Genomic DNA, 13,051 nt, shown 5'->3' with positions numbered 1-13,051 from the left:
ATGGCTGCACCCACCCCACTGCCCCCCAGCCTGCGCCGGGGCTTGGTGGCCTTCAGTGGCTCCCTCTTCATCAACAACAAGACGTGGGATAGTGGCACCGCCCACACCTACCAGCCAGGTACGGGCAGAAGGGCTCTGCGGAGGGGGCTTGGGAACAGGGGCTGTCCACCACCGTGACCCTGCTCAGCACATCACCAAAGCACCTGGGTGCCTCTGAGGCAGCAGCACCCACCAAAGAGGGGAGCAAAAATAAGCTGTTTGCAATCAGCTGTTTGTGGGACCGAGGGTCTGTTGCTCCCCTCTGCAAGCTGTGAGGGACCCCAGGGGCAGGGGGACCTCAGGGCTGGTGAGCAGCCTGCTCATCCCTGCCTGTCCTGCCTAGCTCACGAGGTGTTGTCCAGCCTGCCCCTCCAGGTGATGCTCTACTTCAACGTCTACTACTTCCCAGTCTGGTGCCTGGCTGAGGGGATTATTCTGCACCTGAAGGTACCATCCCATGGGGCACATAGGGATGGGGGAAGCTGCTCCTGCCAAGTCTCCCTGTGCTTGGGTGGGGGACAATGTGGGCAGGGGACAGAGGAGCCTCTTCAGAATTAATGGATCCCCAAAATGCCCTGACCCCCATGAGAAAATATTGCTCATCTCTGCTAGAGATGGAACTCATGAACTAACCAGGCAGAAATGGTTAATGTGGTTGGGAAGTGTAGGCAGAGCTGGGCACCACCACGGTGAGAACTGGCAGAGCATGGAGAGCTGGGCATGGAGAGGAGGGCACAGGGAGCTGGGCATAGAGAGCAGGGAATGGTGCACAGGTAAAGGGAAACCGGGCATGGACAGCTGGACTCGGACAAGGCTGTGCCCCCATTACAGTACCACCTGCTGCCTTGGCACTACCAGTTCCTGCTGGTCACAGCCTTCCTAATCCTCTCACTGGCTGAGGGCTCCCGCCTCTACCTGGGCTACCTGGGGAACCTCCAGGAGAAGGTAAGCACTGCCTGCCCTGGCCACAAAGGCCCTCGTGCTCAGTGAGGATCAGCCCACATGGGGGAATGGATGTCCCCTCACTTAGGACCCAAGTGCCCATCACTGTCCTTCCTCTGGAGTTCTACCTGGAGCTGTCCCAGAAGAGAATCATGGGTGCAGGCATGACCTGGAGAGAGGGAATGAAGGGGACCCATTTGCCCTCCTGCTGTATCTCTCCTGTGTTACCCTTAAGCACTGGTGGGGGTGGGGGGTTGACAGAATCTGACCAAAGCTCCACGTGGCAGGGACGTCCCTGGTTCCCAGGTGCCAAGGCCAGCAAAGGCTGAAGGAAGTTCCAGGGGTACAGAGGGTGCCCCCAGCCCACCACTGCCTCCTCTCATCAGGTTCTGATCCTGCAGGTGCCCGAGCTGGCTGGGTTCCTGCTCCTCTCCTTCCTGATCCAGCTGCCCCTCCTGCTCTTCCTGCTGACAGACAGCCAGGTCATCCACTTGCCGCTGGAGGTGCCCATGCACAGCTTGTTCCTGGTCTTCCTCCTCCTTGAGATGGTGGCTGCCTTCCTGGCGCTGAGGATCATGACCAAGCAGCTGGCGGCACAGTTTTACCTGCGGCAGTTCCTGGAGGGTGGGGGGGAGCGGCTGGAGCTGGGGGGCACAAGGGGACAGGCAGCGGAGATGGCGTGGTGCTGCAGGACCCCTCCACCCCACACAGCTGGTCCTGGCAGGGAGCATTAAACAGGCTCAAACCCACAGACACTGTTTCTGAGCTTTGTGGAGCCCCCAGAGGCAGCACCCAGGCACAGCCCAGCTGACCCTTGCCCTGCACCAGCCAACACAGCCTGGGGAAAGTGGGATTGAGGGGTCAGCACCTCTGAAATGTTTACAGCCCTGGAAGGAGGCAGGAACCAGTGTGCAGGAACCACTGCACACCCCTAGGAAGTACCAGCCCAGGGCTGTAAACTTAAGCTAGGCCCCTAAACCCTCCCTGAACTTCCCAGGGGGCTTCTGAGAATCCAGGTGGCCCACATGAAGCCATCCTAGCTGAAAGCTTGCAGGGTGCCGCGAGGTGCAAGAACAGCAGCACTCCACAAGCTTACAGTCCCTCCAGGGCTAGAGACAGAGCAGAGCCTCCTACTGCTTACAGAACAGCTTTATTCCATTACATCCCTGTTTTTCAAGGGAAATCAAGGTCCATGGCCATTGGAACATGGAGAAGTGCAAAATTCTTTAAGCCTCTTGTGCCAAGCAGGAGCAGCTGCTCCCCAGCACACTCTGGTTCTGGGGCAGCTCTGCTCCAGCACCAGCTGTCAGTGCTGTGAGCTGTCACTGGGATCGCTTTGTGCTCCAGGAGCCAAGAACTGCTGCTGCTGCCAGTGCTTCTCCAGGAAAGGCAGACCCTAACTCCGGCCGTGCCAGGACTGGCCCACCTCCACCAGGGCTTCCCCATCATATCTACCTGGAGGTGGCTCTGGAGGGAGGGTGTTTGTGGTGGAGCATTCCCAATGTCCCTAAGCTGTGGCCCCAGGCTTACCTTTAGGGGGTCTTGCCTGCAAAATGAACAGGGGCATCAGTATACAGCAGCCATGGAGGCAGCCCAGATGGTCCTTGGGTACTCTGCTTGGTTCCATGCAACCAGATTCACTGTCCAGGACCCTCACTCCACTCTGGATTTGAGATCAGGCATTAGGAAAGTTTCCCCCCCTGCCCCTGCATAGGATGGTGCAGCTTCGGGACAGTTCACCAGGAGATGGGGGATCTCATTCCTCAGAGGCTTCTAAGATTTGGCCAGAAAAAGCTGGAGATGACCTGGGGCAGGGCTGCAAGCTTTACTGGTCTGTAGGGGCCTCCCTGTGATTCCCTGATTGACCAGGGCAGTGAATTTCCACAATGGAGTCATGCTTGGCACATAAACCTGTCAATGAACCACAGGACAGAATGTGCACTAAGAGTTGGCCTCTCTCTGCACAGAGTTCCAACACATTCCATTTGGAAGAGGGTGAAAAAACATGAAGCTGGGTCGGTTTTCCAGGTAAGGTCCCCATGGCAACCCACTGATGTTTTGACAGTAGCTGAGGTCATGGTGCAACTTTCCGTGACCCTTGGCACCAGCTGGATCCCTCTCCCAGTTCAGACTGGCAACCAAGCCCAAAAGTTAGAGACTAAGAGCTGCTCCACTAGGTTTTTCCCTGGTCTTGGGAACTGAGTTGTAACCAAAAGGCAGAAAATCATTAAATCCAAAATGATTCACTTCAAAACCTCCTCTCCCCCATATGGCTCTATCCTTACCTCCTCAAACTTCCCCTTCCAATAAAGGTCAGCCTTTTCATCCAGGTAGAGCAGAACCAGGTCACAGACTATTGTAGCCTGGAGACAGACAAACATTGAAGACAAGGAACTTCCCACGGGAATGCCTGGCTTTCCATCCTGGTTCCTACTGAGCCCTGCAGCCAGCTGTGAGCATTTGCTGGGGCAGTGAGCCAGCCCTGCCTCCAGCCACCTCCACTGGCTCCTCTCTGACCCAAACTGGTCCCAGGAGCTGCACAGGAGGTCAGACAGGATCCCCAGGCTGCAATGGATGGACAGGGAGGGCTGTTCCAGCACCCTCACAGTCACATATGGACTGGGATGAGCATGTCAGTGAGGAAAGGGGGGCAGGTGAGGGACCTCTCTGTTACTCTGCTGGAAGGGTAGAGCCAGAGAAGGGCTCTACAAGGGGCTGCTCCACCATAGTGACAGGACACTGGGTCCCTTCTGAGTCAGAGGAGAAGCAGAGAAGAGCTGCTCTTTCCTGCCAGCAGCATCACAGTGATACTCTGCCCTGGGATCCACACAAAAACATGACCTCCATAAGATGTGACCATGACAGCATTCAAGACCCCAATCCAGTGGTGTCATTACTAATGGTCACAGGGAGACCTGAGCTGACACCGTGCCAGACCATCTCCCCTCTGTGCTGGCTGGCACTAAGGAAGCTTTGTGCCCAGGCAGGCAGGGAAACAACTGAGAAGTGGCAAATCCCAAGCCACAGATGGAAGAAAAAGGGTGTATCGAGAGTACTCACAGCACCAAAGAAGGCGATGCTGGTGCCAAAGCTCACGGCAGTAGGAACAATGCTGAACTTCCCAGCCTGGTGAGAAACAGTGGAGGGGTAAGAGAAGGTGGGGAGTGGTCAGAGGGGTGAGAAGGTTGTGGACTGAGCCATGGGGGGCAGCATGCTCAAAGTCAGGAGGTGCTTGGAGGATGCAGGGATATTTCCCCATGCCCATTTGTAGGAACAGCTGTCGTGCTGACTCCAACCCCCTTAGGCTGTCCAAGAAGGGACAGAGGGTGCCTGATGACCTAGAAGCAGCAGAGGTTCCTGTGAACCACTTGCTCCTGCAGGCATAGCAGGAACCTCCCTCTTGCTGCAGCTACCACCCATGGAACCACAGCCCAGCAAACACAACCGTGGTGTGATGTGTCCCTCCCTTCACAAATGAGTCTGGTGGTTTCCCTTCTGGCTGTTCTCTCCTGCTTCACAGCTCCTGTTCTCTCCTGCTCTCTCAGCCTAGAGGTGGTACACCCTCTCCTGCACAGTGTGCTTCACCTTCTTCAGGTGCAAAGGGCACTGCTGAGCACAAAAGACCAGCTGTGAACATATCTCAGTGTGGGAAGTGCTCTCAGCACAGGCTTCCTCTTTGGAAAGCTAAGCACTGAATTTGTGAGTGATGCTGCACAGGGTAGCATCAACAATCATAAAAACATGGAATAGTTTGGGTTGGAAGAGACCTTAAAGCTCATCTCATTCCACCCTCTGCCATGGACAGGGGACACCTTCCACTATCCCAGGCTGCTCCAAGTCCTGTCCAGCCTGGCCTTGGACATTTTCAGGTATGGGGCAGTCACAGCTTCTCTGAGCACCCTGTGCCTGGGCATCACCACCCTCACAGGGAACAATTTCTTCCCAATATTCCCATCTCTCCCTGCCCTCTGCCACTGGGAAACCATTTCCCTGTGTCCTGTCCCTCCGTCCCTTGTCCCCAGTCCCTCTCCAGCTCTCCTGGAGCCCCTTTAGGCCCTGGAAGGGGCTCTGAGGTCTCCCTGGAGCCTTCTCCAGGTGAACACCCCCAGCTCTCCCAGTCTGGCTCCAGAGCAGAGGGGCTCCAGCCCTTGAGCATCTCTATGCCCTCCTCTGGGCTCACTTGAGCAGCTCCAAATCCTTCTGGTGTTGGGGACACCAGAGCTGGAGGCAGCATTGCACCTGAGCAGGGCAGAGAAGCAGAATCTCTGCTTTACCTCCTGCCCACACTGCTGGGGATGAGTCCAGGACATGGGCAATTTCTGGGCTCACAGTGCACATGGCTGGGGAATGTCCAGCCTTGATCGTGCCACACCTTTTCCCCCTGAGGGTACTTTTAATCAAGAAGGGATTAATTGTCCAAGTCCAGTAGAGTTCAGGTTGATCTTTCTCAGGGTACTCCCACCATAAGATCCTCAGAGAGACACCTACAAGCCCAGACCAGCCCAACTTGCCTACTGAACAATTCACAGCCTTCATGTCAGACCCTCAGAGAGGGAAATCTCCCTCCTCAGGGCGTTACCAAAAGGTTTTTCTTCAAATGGGAGAGACTGTTTTCTCCTGCTCTGCTTAGGAAACTCTGGAAAGAGGTGAAGAGCTCACCCAGGTGGGAGAAGTGATGGTAGCAGAAACGATGTGGGTAGAGTGGAAGTAGTGGTGCGAGGAGTCAGCCCTGGGGCTGAGGAGCTCACAGTACCTGGCCGTGCACGGAGAGGTCAAAGCGGATCCCATAGAGTTTCAGCAGGTTTCGGTACAGCTGCCGCTGCGAGCCCCAGTAGTAGGAGGCAGTTCTGTGGGAGATGGGCATGGCTCAGAAAGGCAGCTCCATGAAGGCTGGGAGGGAAGTGGGTGCTAGTGCCAAAGGATTGCTGGGCTGGTGGGTTCCTGGGTGTCCTCCAGGCTGGGAACTGGGCATACACGTGCAGCAATGACTCGCTGCCACCAACAGCTGGGCATCAGCATCCCCTCAGCACCCAGTCTGGGTCACTGGGAGCATGCAGCTCTCAGTGTGCCCAGTTCAGGTGGGGACAGTCACATTACCTGCTCTCAGGCAGGTAATGCCCTGCTCAGCTCCAAACACAACAGAGCTTCGAAGTATGGGAACTGCCACAGCATCCCTGTACTGACAGGCCCTGCCCTGAGTTACCATTCTTTGTTGCCTTGGAATCACTGAATCATTGGAAAAGGCCTCTAACATCATTAAGTCCAGTTAACCCAGCACTAACCCATGTCCCCATCTACACAGCTTTTAAATCTCTCCAGGGATGGAGACTCCACCACTGCCCTGGGCAGCTGCACCAGGGCTGGACAAATCTTTCAGTGAAAAGATTTTTTCTAACATCCAATCTAAATACTCCCTTTAGTGCAACTTCAGGTTGTTCCCTCCAATAAGGCTCCTTGTTGCCTGGGAGCAGAGCCCGACCCTCCCCGGCTGTCCCCTCCTAGGAGGGAGTTGTGCAGAGCCAGAAGGGCCCCCTGAGCCTCCTTTTCTCCAGGCTGAGCCCCTTTCCCAGCTCCCTCAGCCGCTCCTGGGGCTCCAGCCCCTTCCCCAGCTCTGTTCCCTGCCCTGGACACACTCCAGCCCCTCCAGGTCTCTCTTGTCAGGAGGGGCTCAGATCTACCAGGACTGGAGGTTCCCCAGCAGGGCCAGCACAGGGAACAGGCACTTTCCCCTGTGCTGTCATATCAGGGCTGGCACAGATCAGGTACCCTTGGCCTTCTTGCTCACTTGGGCACATCTGGGCTCATGTTCACCTTCAGGTTCTTTTCTGCCTGCAGCTTTCCAGCCACTCTGCCCCAGCCTGGAGCATTCCATGTGGTTGTTGTGAGCCCTGTGCAGGATCTGACATGATGTTATTGAACCTTACACCATTGGCCTTGGCCCATGGATCCAGCCTGTGCAGTTCCCTCTGTACAGCTTCCTGCCTTCCAGCTGGTCCACACTCCCACCCAGCTCAGTGTCATCTGTGAACTGACCAAGGCAAACTTCCTGTCCCTGCTGCTCCTTTCAGAACATCCATCAGAAGTGAAATCTCAAACAACTGCCATGTGCTGATCTCACAGGCCTGTGTAGCCACTGTCCCAGCATCCTTACCTGAAATTGTACCTTGTGTCCTGCAGGCTAAAGGAATACTGTGGCTGGCACTGGGCAGCGGGGTGGTCCAGGTCGCAATTCCACTCAATAAGAACTCTGATGCTTCCTCCCTGCAAAACACATTTTACTCCAGGAGAAGCATGGGATCAGATTGGCTGAGTCATTAACTGTTCAGACATTCCCAGATCACATATTCCCTTAGCATTTCAGGTCAATCCTCTGCTTCTTGCTCACATCCTTGAGGAATTTTGAGTCACTTTCCATAGTTACATAAAAAACAAGTACCAGCAGTGCAAGGTCTCCAAAGTTCTCTCCAGCTGCCTCCACCATGTCACGGACACGGAACACAGGGCAGGAGGGGTTGAAGACTGGATCATATGTGCAGCTCTTGAAATAGCTGGAGTCAGTTGTTTGTAAAGTGTTGCACCTGAGACAAGAGAGAGGGGGGGCAGGGGTGTGGGTGGTAATGGAGCCCAGCTGTGGGACTGCAAAGGGGACCCTCGCATTGGATTGGGCCCACCAGGGCATTGGTGGGGGGACAGTCAATGCCTTGCCTAAAGCCTCAGATGGAGAAAAACCAGCCCAGAGGAATCTCCCATGGAGTTATCCCCTACAGCATGTGCCATGACCTTCCCTTCCACCTCTTCGTACTCCTTTGTTTCTTCCCAGCACGCAGCTCTAGTCACTTGTTAGGGTTAACAGCAGGGACAGATCATGCCACATCTCCTGCCACAGTAGGGTGGGACAGTCAGTGTGCTGGGGCTGTGGGGCCTTCTGTGAAAGCACTTTGCAAGGACTAAAAGAAAAAAATATTAGTTTCACTTCCAAATGAGAGTTTGGGAATTGTCTGGCCTTATCCAGCTCTTCACAGTGTTCTACATGGGCAAATGGACACCAATCCCTTTCTCTGAGGTCCCCATCCCACTGCTCTTAGAGCTGCACACCCAACACACCTGCAGTGACCTGTATTCACCTCAAAACCTGTCCTGCTCTAACTGGCCCAGCACTACCTGCCCTGGGTGCCATTGGCTCCACGAGTGCTTCAGCTCCTCAGCCCCATGACAGGCTTGGTGCCAAGGCTGGACCAGGCTGCATGCTCAGCCCAGCTGGAAAGTACTGTACTTACTTGGAGAAGTTAAATTTGGTGAAGTGGACAGTATTTTTTATAAAAAGAGTGAAATTCTCCGCCTCAGCCAGAAGTGGTTTCCTAGAAAACAACCACCAACAAAGTCATGCCTTGCACAGTGGTTAAGGCCCCATTTCCCAAGCCTTGCAGTCTCTCCTGCAAGAATTTTGGCTACAATGGACAGGTGCAAGAAATGCTCTTAGGTGAAGTCTTCTGACTTTAACTGACAAGAAGGTCAATGTCAGAGGTCTCCCTGAGCCTGGCTGCCCCTTGGGCAAGTATGGTCAGGCTCCTGGTAATGCAGAGGGAGGCAGCCAAAGCTCCCAATTATCTGCTGTCTCCTCATGTGTGATTACCTGGGCAGGGTGCCATTCTCCACAGGGCACCAACCATAGATCTCACAGGTGGAATGAGTGGTGTTGAACATCAAACATTTCCCAGTTTTTATCCCTAGAAAGGAAACAATGTAAGACAGGCTGAGAGAGTTGGGGTTGATCACCTGGAGAAGACTTTGGAGAGACTTCAGAGTCCCTTCTAGTGCCTAAAGGGGCTCCAAGAGAGCTGGAGAGGGAATTGGGACAAGGGCCTGGAGGGACAGGATAAGGGGGAATGGCTTCCCAGTGGCAGAGGCAGGTTGAGGTGGGGTATTAGAAAGGAATTCCTGATCGTAGTGAGGCCCTGGCACAGGGTGCCCAGAGCAGCTGTGGCTGCCCCTGGATCCGTGGAAGTGTCCAAGGCCAGGCTGGAAAGGACTCAGAGCAACCTGGGACAGTGGAAGGTGTCCCTGTCCATTGCAGGGGGTGGAACTGGATGAGCTTTAAGTTCCATTTTAACCCAAACCATTCTAGGTTTTTGTTTCTGTAGCAAAACACCCAGTACCATTGCCATGAACCACAGGGTTTCCCATGGGACAATCTGCATCTTCTTTGCATATCCCGTCGAGGACAGAGGGGCTCTGTGAGGGACAGAGAGAAGTGCTGTCACTGCATTGTGCAGCCACCTGAGGCCATGCTGTCACTCCCCCCCACTGCTGCACTGCTGCTCCTGCTTCTCCAAGTGCTTCCCACATAGTTAGAGATGAACATTCTCCAACCTCTAGCCAGTCAGAAGAGAGGCATGTCCAAGGGGCAATCCTTCCTCTCCAGAGCACTTGTGTCCTAGTGCTCAGTGGCAGAGGAAGCCTCAGGAGCTACCTCAGACCTTTCAGATGGAACTGGGAACCAGCACCGAGAGATTCAGGAAGGCCCTAATGACTAAGCCCATTAAACACCTTGTAAAGTACTGTGATGAATTCCCTGGGGGAGAGCTTAGTAGACCCTAAATCCAGCATAACACAAGTTTTACAAGAGACAGGAAAAGCTTAACCCTTACTCTGGACCTGCCTGATTGTCAGGAGCAGTAAAAACCTCATTCAAACACAGAGAGATGATGGTAGTTGGGGAAACACCACTAACACCTCCCCTAGCTACCCCAGGCGATGACAGCTCATCAGAAACCCACCTCCCCCAAGCCCTGGGGGGCACAGAGGCCTAGATGCAGGAAGGGAATTCTCAATTATGGAGTCAAAAGTGAGGTTCTGTTCAGGCCTTCCCCAAGCTGCCTCAGGACAGCCTCAGCCCCTCATTCAGGTGTAAAATCCACCAATATGATCTGTGAGGAGCAGCATCTTTGGGATGGGTGGGGTCTGAAGTCATTATGGGATGCAGGAAAACATCTGGCAATTGCCCAAAGTGTTTAGGGAATGGGCTATGTAGGGGAGGAAGAGAAGGCATGGAAAGGAGTGAACTTGGTAGTCTGAAAAGGAACACAAACATTGGAACATAAAGGGATAAAAGGATGCAAAGACTTAAGTGCATGTACAGCTGCTGAAACAGTTCAGCTCACATTTGGTGCTGCCTCTGGCCACAGACACACTCATCTGCAAGCACCAAATACTCTGGTTGTCAAGAATATTAAGATGATTCAAACTCCCTGCAAAGCCAAAAGCTGCTAAATATTCAAAGCTTTCCAAATATGAATGTCATCAACAGCCCAAATGCCAGGAACAGAGGAACTCTTGGAGACCAGCACAGGATGTAGGCTGGGATACACACCAACACACACCCCAGCTCTGGAATGAAATCCTCAGCTCTGTGTGTCCTTGGCTTGCACACTGCAAAACCAGAGGTGCCTGTGACTGCCTGTGAGAACCCTGAAATGTCCTACAGCACTTGTCTTCCTCCCTGCTGGGACTTTAGGAGTTTTCAGCATTTTAAAGATGGATCATTGGTGCCATTTTCCCCAATCCAAGCCTGGTGTTTCTCCTCCCCTGCAGCATTTGGCCAAAGCAGGAGCTAAAGGGAGCTAATGCAATTGGTGCTTGGCTTAGGTACAAAGTGCCAGCAGTGGTTCAGCTTAAAGGACATTTACTCCCATCTGCTGAGCTGGGTCCAGCCTGGGAGAAGGAGCTGGCCTGACTCCAGCCTTAAAGGGAAGATTTCTACCAGAGAACATATACCATTAAGTGCTGGCTAGCTGGAAAACCATCTAGACCTTGTGCTCTGTTCCTCCTAAAAACAGGACACTAAGATGGGCATTAGTCCTGCAGCAGGGAGTTATCAAGGAAACATGACACAGGTATCCATGGAGTGTGTGCCAAGGCATCCACTTGTTCAAGGGCAGCAGAAAGCCTGGAATAGTCATACAGTACCACCACACAAAGAGTTCAGAGCTGGAGAGGCCCCCTGTTCCCTGTCCTGGCCACCACAAACAGTTCTGGTAGAACATATGGATACACATCTTGGCTCATGAAGGTATGAGAGAGCAAGTGCAGATGTGCTGCAGAGCGCTATTTATTGTCCTGGGGTGACTGTATGATGCTGGTATCCCCAGCTGCCTGTTCTGTTTGTTACATATGTAAGTTCAGCACCTTTAAGACTGGCTCTGAGAGCAAACAGGGAGAAAGAAGAAGCGCACAGCTTGTTGTCAGAAATGGCACTTACTCAAACGGCATGCTTCTCTGGACTGCATTGTCTGCAGCATGGACAGACAGCAGGACAGAGCTTTCCTTTGCTTTTAGTTAGTTTTTAGCTAGCTGAGACAGAGAAGTTCCCCAGACTGTTTATTTTCCTTTTTTCTTGGATCTCTTCAAACCTGCACTGGACTGAAAACCCAGACAAACCCTGGGAGCTCACGCCTGTGGCCCACCAGGGTCTGGGCCTCGGCACTTTCCAGCACCAGAGGAACTGATAAGAGACTGAGTGAGCTGAGCTACACCCCATGAAAACGACTCTTCTGGATTTGCCATCTCTTTGAACATTGAGAGGTTTTATTTTTTAATATTATTCAATTTCTGTTAAATAAACAGTTTTTTCCACTTTTCTCCAAGGAAGTATTTTTCCTGAACCAGTTGGGGGAAGGGCCGCTTGAATTTGCTTTCTGGAGGGACTCCATTAGGAAGTTTTCTCCCAAATTTACCCTAAACCAGGACAAATACAATTACTGGTGTCCAGTGTGGGGCCTGAGAAAGTGGAAAAAATCTGTACTGATTGCATTTTGGTTGTACTTACTCTGTACTGGGATAAAGCAGTCAGTAACCATGTTGCTTGAATTCATAATGTCTCTCAGGATGGAGGCCTTCATGCAGTTCTGGTCCCTAGGCTTCTCTGAGGTTTTAATGCCTTTCTGGTCCCTAGGTTTATTTTCTTCTCCAGAGATAGCTCCAGTATTGTCCCTAACACATAGCTTTTACAGTAGAGGGGCACAAATTAGAATAGCTATTATGCTGGGCTCAGTGATAATGATTTATAGGAAGTAAAGCAGTGAGAATGAGGGAAATCAGGTTTTGTGGGACTATAAATCCATTTTTCCCTTTTATCTGGTCTTCCACTGGGTTCCACTGAGCAGCAGGACCACTGGCTCCGTCCCACCCCTGTGAGGCCAGGCTGAGGCAGGTCCATTCACTCACCTCAGGGCAGGTGCCTTGGGCTTGCTGGATTGTGGCAATGAAATTAGTCACCAGGAAAAGCACATTTTCTCCCTGGGAAGCAAGAAGACGCTGTCAACGGGGGCTGACACCAGAGTGGGTACAAGGGGACACCCTGTGACACCATGGGTGGAACAGGCACTAATGGCTTTGCCAGGGCTTACTGGAGGCCAGTGGTACCTGCGGCATCCCCTTCCAAGACAATTGACTGTATGTGTGACCTCCCCGCCCGGGGCCCGGCCGTACCTGCGGGGGCCAGGTGAGATCCGCAGCGTCCCAGAGCCGCCGGCCCGCGGCCTCGGCGGCCACCGCCCCCTTCACTTTGGTGACCACGGCCACACGCGGGGCCGCGTCGCGTTCCTGGTACCCCTTCCGCAGCAGCAGCACCCACCTGCGGAGGGGCGGGGGCTCTCAGGGACCCCCGGCCGCACCCGAGGGCTGGGGGGTGTCCCTGCCTCAGCACGGACCGGCCACCCCGAGGGCAGGGTGCCTACCCCAGCAGGTAGCCAAGCGCGCCCAGCTGCAGCAGCCGGTGCAGCAGCCCCACCCGCCGGTTCCGTGTCAGCGAGAACTTGGCAGTCTTGTAGTCGAGCAGGGACCCGCAGGGTGGGCCCGGCATGGCAGCAATAAGGGGAAAGGCGGGCACGGTGGGGAGAGCGGCACCAGGAGTGAAAGGCGGGCAGGAGAAGGAAAGGCGGGCACGGTGGGGAGAGCGGCACCAGGAGTGAAAGGCGGGCAGGAGAAGGAAAGGCGGGCACGGTGGGGAGAGCGGCACGAGAGTGAAAGGCGGGCACGATGAGGAGGGCGGTACCGGGAGGGAAAGGCGGCC

The 13,051-nt window shown here is 54.0% G+C and overlaps 2 protein-coding genes across 4 annotated transcripts; one reads left to right on the top strand and one right to left on the bottom strand.

Moving 5' to 3' along the window:
- On the top strand, positions 1-2,021 carry LOC131585538 (transmembrane protein 17B-like). Its single transcript, XM_058851787.1, has 5 exons — positions 1-118; positions 383-486; positions 871-984; positions 1,383-1,663; positions 1,979-2,021. The coding sequence occupies exons 1-5, from the start codon at positions 1-3 to the stop codon at positions 2,019-2,021; spliced, it is 660 nt and encodes a 219-aa protein (XP_058707770.1).
- A 99-nt stretch (positions 2,022-2,120) lies between these two features.
- P2RX6 (purinergic receptor P2X 6) lies at positions 2,121-12,969 on the bottom strand. 3 transcript variants are annotated; one of them, XR_009278985.1, is made up of 13 exons: positions 12,717-12,969; positions 12,469-12,613; positions 12,205-12,276; positions 9,138-9,213; positions 8,615-8,708; positions 8,259-8,339; positions 7,418-7,559; positions 7,133-7,242; positions 5,735-5,828; positions 4,042-4,107; positions 3,267-3,344; positions 2,512-2,892; positions 2,121-2,448 (listed from the first exon to the last, which is right to left on the bottom strand). XR_009278985.1 is itself a non-coding variant. In XM_058851818.1 (13 exons), exons 1-13 carry the CDS (start codon positions 12,839-12,841, stop codon positions 2,378-2,380), a joined length of 1,170 nt encoding a protein of 389 aa, XP_058707801.1. In that variant the 5' UTR covers positions 12,842-12,969; the 3' UTR covers positions 2,121-2,377. The 3 variants fall into 3 exon arrangements, 2 of the variants coding, with proteins under 2 accessions (XP_058707801.1, XP_058707800.1); XM_058851818.1 differs by having other exon boundaries at positions 2,512-2,527; XM_058851817.1 differs by having other exon boundaries at positions 2,121-2,892.
- Positions 12,970-13,051: the final 82 nt, after the last annotated feature.

This window comes from Poecile atricapillus, chromosome 16 (genome assembly GCF_030490865.1).
Source record: "Poecile atricapillus isolate bPoeAtr1 chromosome 16, bPoeAtr1.hap1, whole genome shotgun sequence".
NCBI lineage: Eukaryota > Metazoa > Chordata > Aves > Passeriformes > Paridae > Poecile > Poecile atricapillus.
The sequence above is the reverse complement of the archived record's forward strand: the minus strand, read 5'-3'. Positions and strand labels throughout refer to the sequence as shown.

Bases quoted from the DNA above. Each gene is read 5' to 3' on its own strand.
- P2RX6 (XM_058851817.1), bottom strand. From the start codon at position 12,841: ATGCCGGGCCCACCCTGCGGGTCCCTGCTCGACTACAAGACTGCCAAG. The intron at 8,709-9,137 runs GTACTGGGTGTT...TTTCCTTTCTAG, and splicing joins CCCTGTGGTTCATGGCAATG to GGATAAAAACTGGGAAATGT. The intron at 3,345-4,041 runs GTGAGTACTCTC...GTCTGTCTCCAG, and splicing joins GCATCGCCTTCTTTGGTGCT to GCTACAATAGTCTGTGACCT.
- LOC131585538 (XM_058851787.1), top strand. From the start codon at position 1: ATGGCTGCACCCACCCCACTGCCCCCCAGCCTGCGCCGGGGCTTGGTG. The intron at 119-382 runs GTACGGGCAGAA...TGTCCTGCCTAG, and splicing joins CGCCCACACCTACCAGCCAG to CTCACGAGGTGTTGTCCAGC. The intron at 487-870 runs GTACCATCCCAT...CCCCCATTACAG, and splicing joins GGATTATTCTGCACCTGAAG to TACCACCTGCTGCCTTGGCA.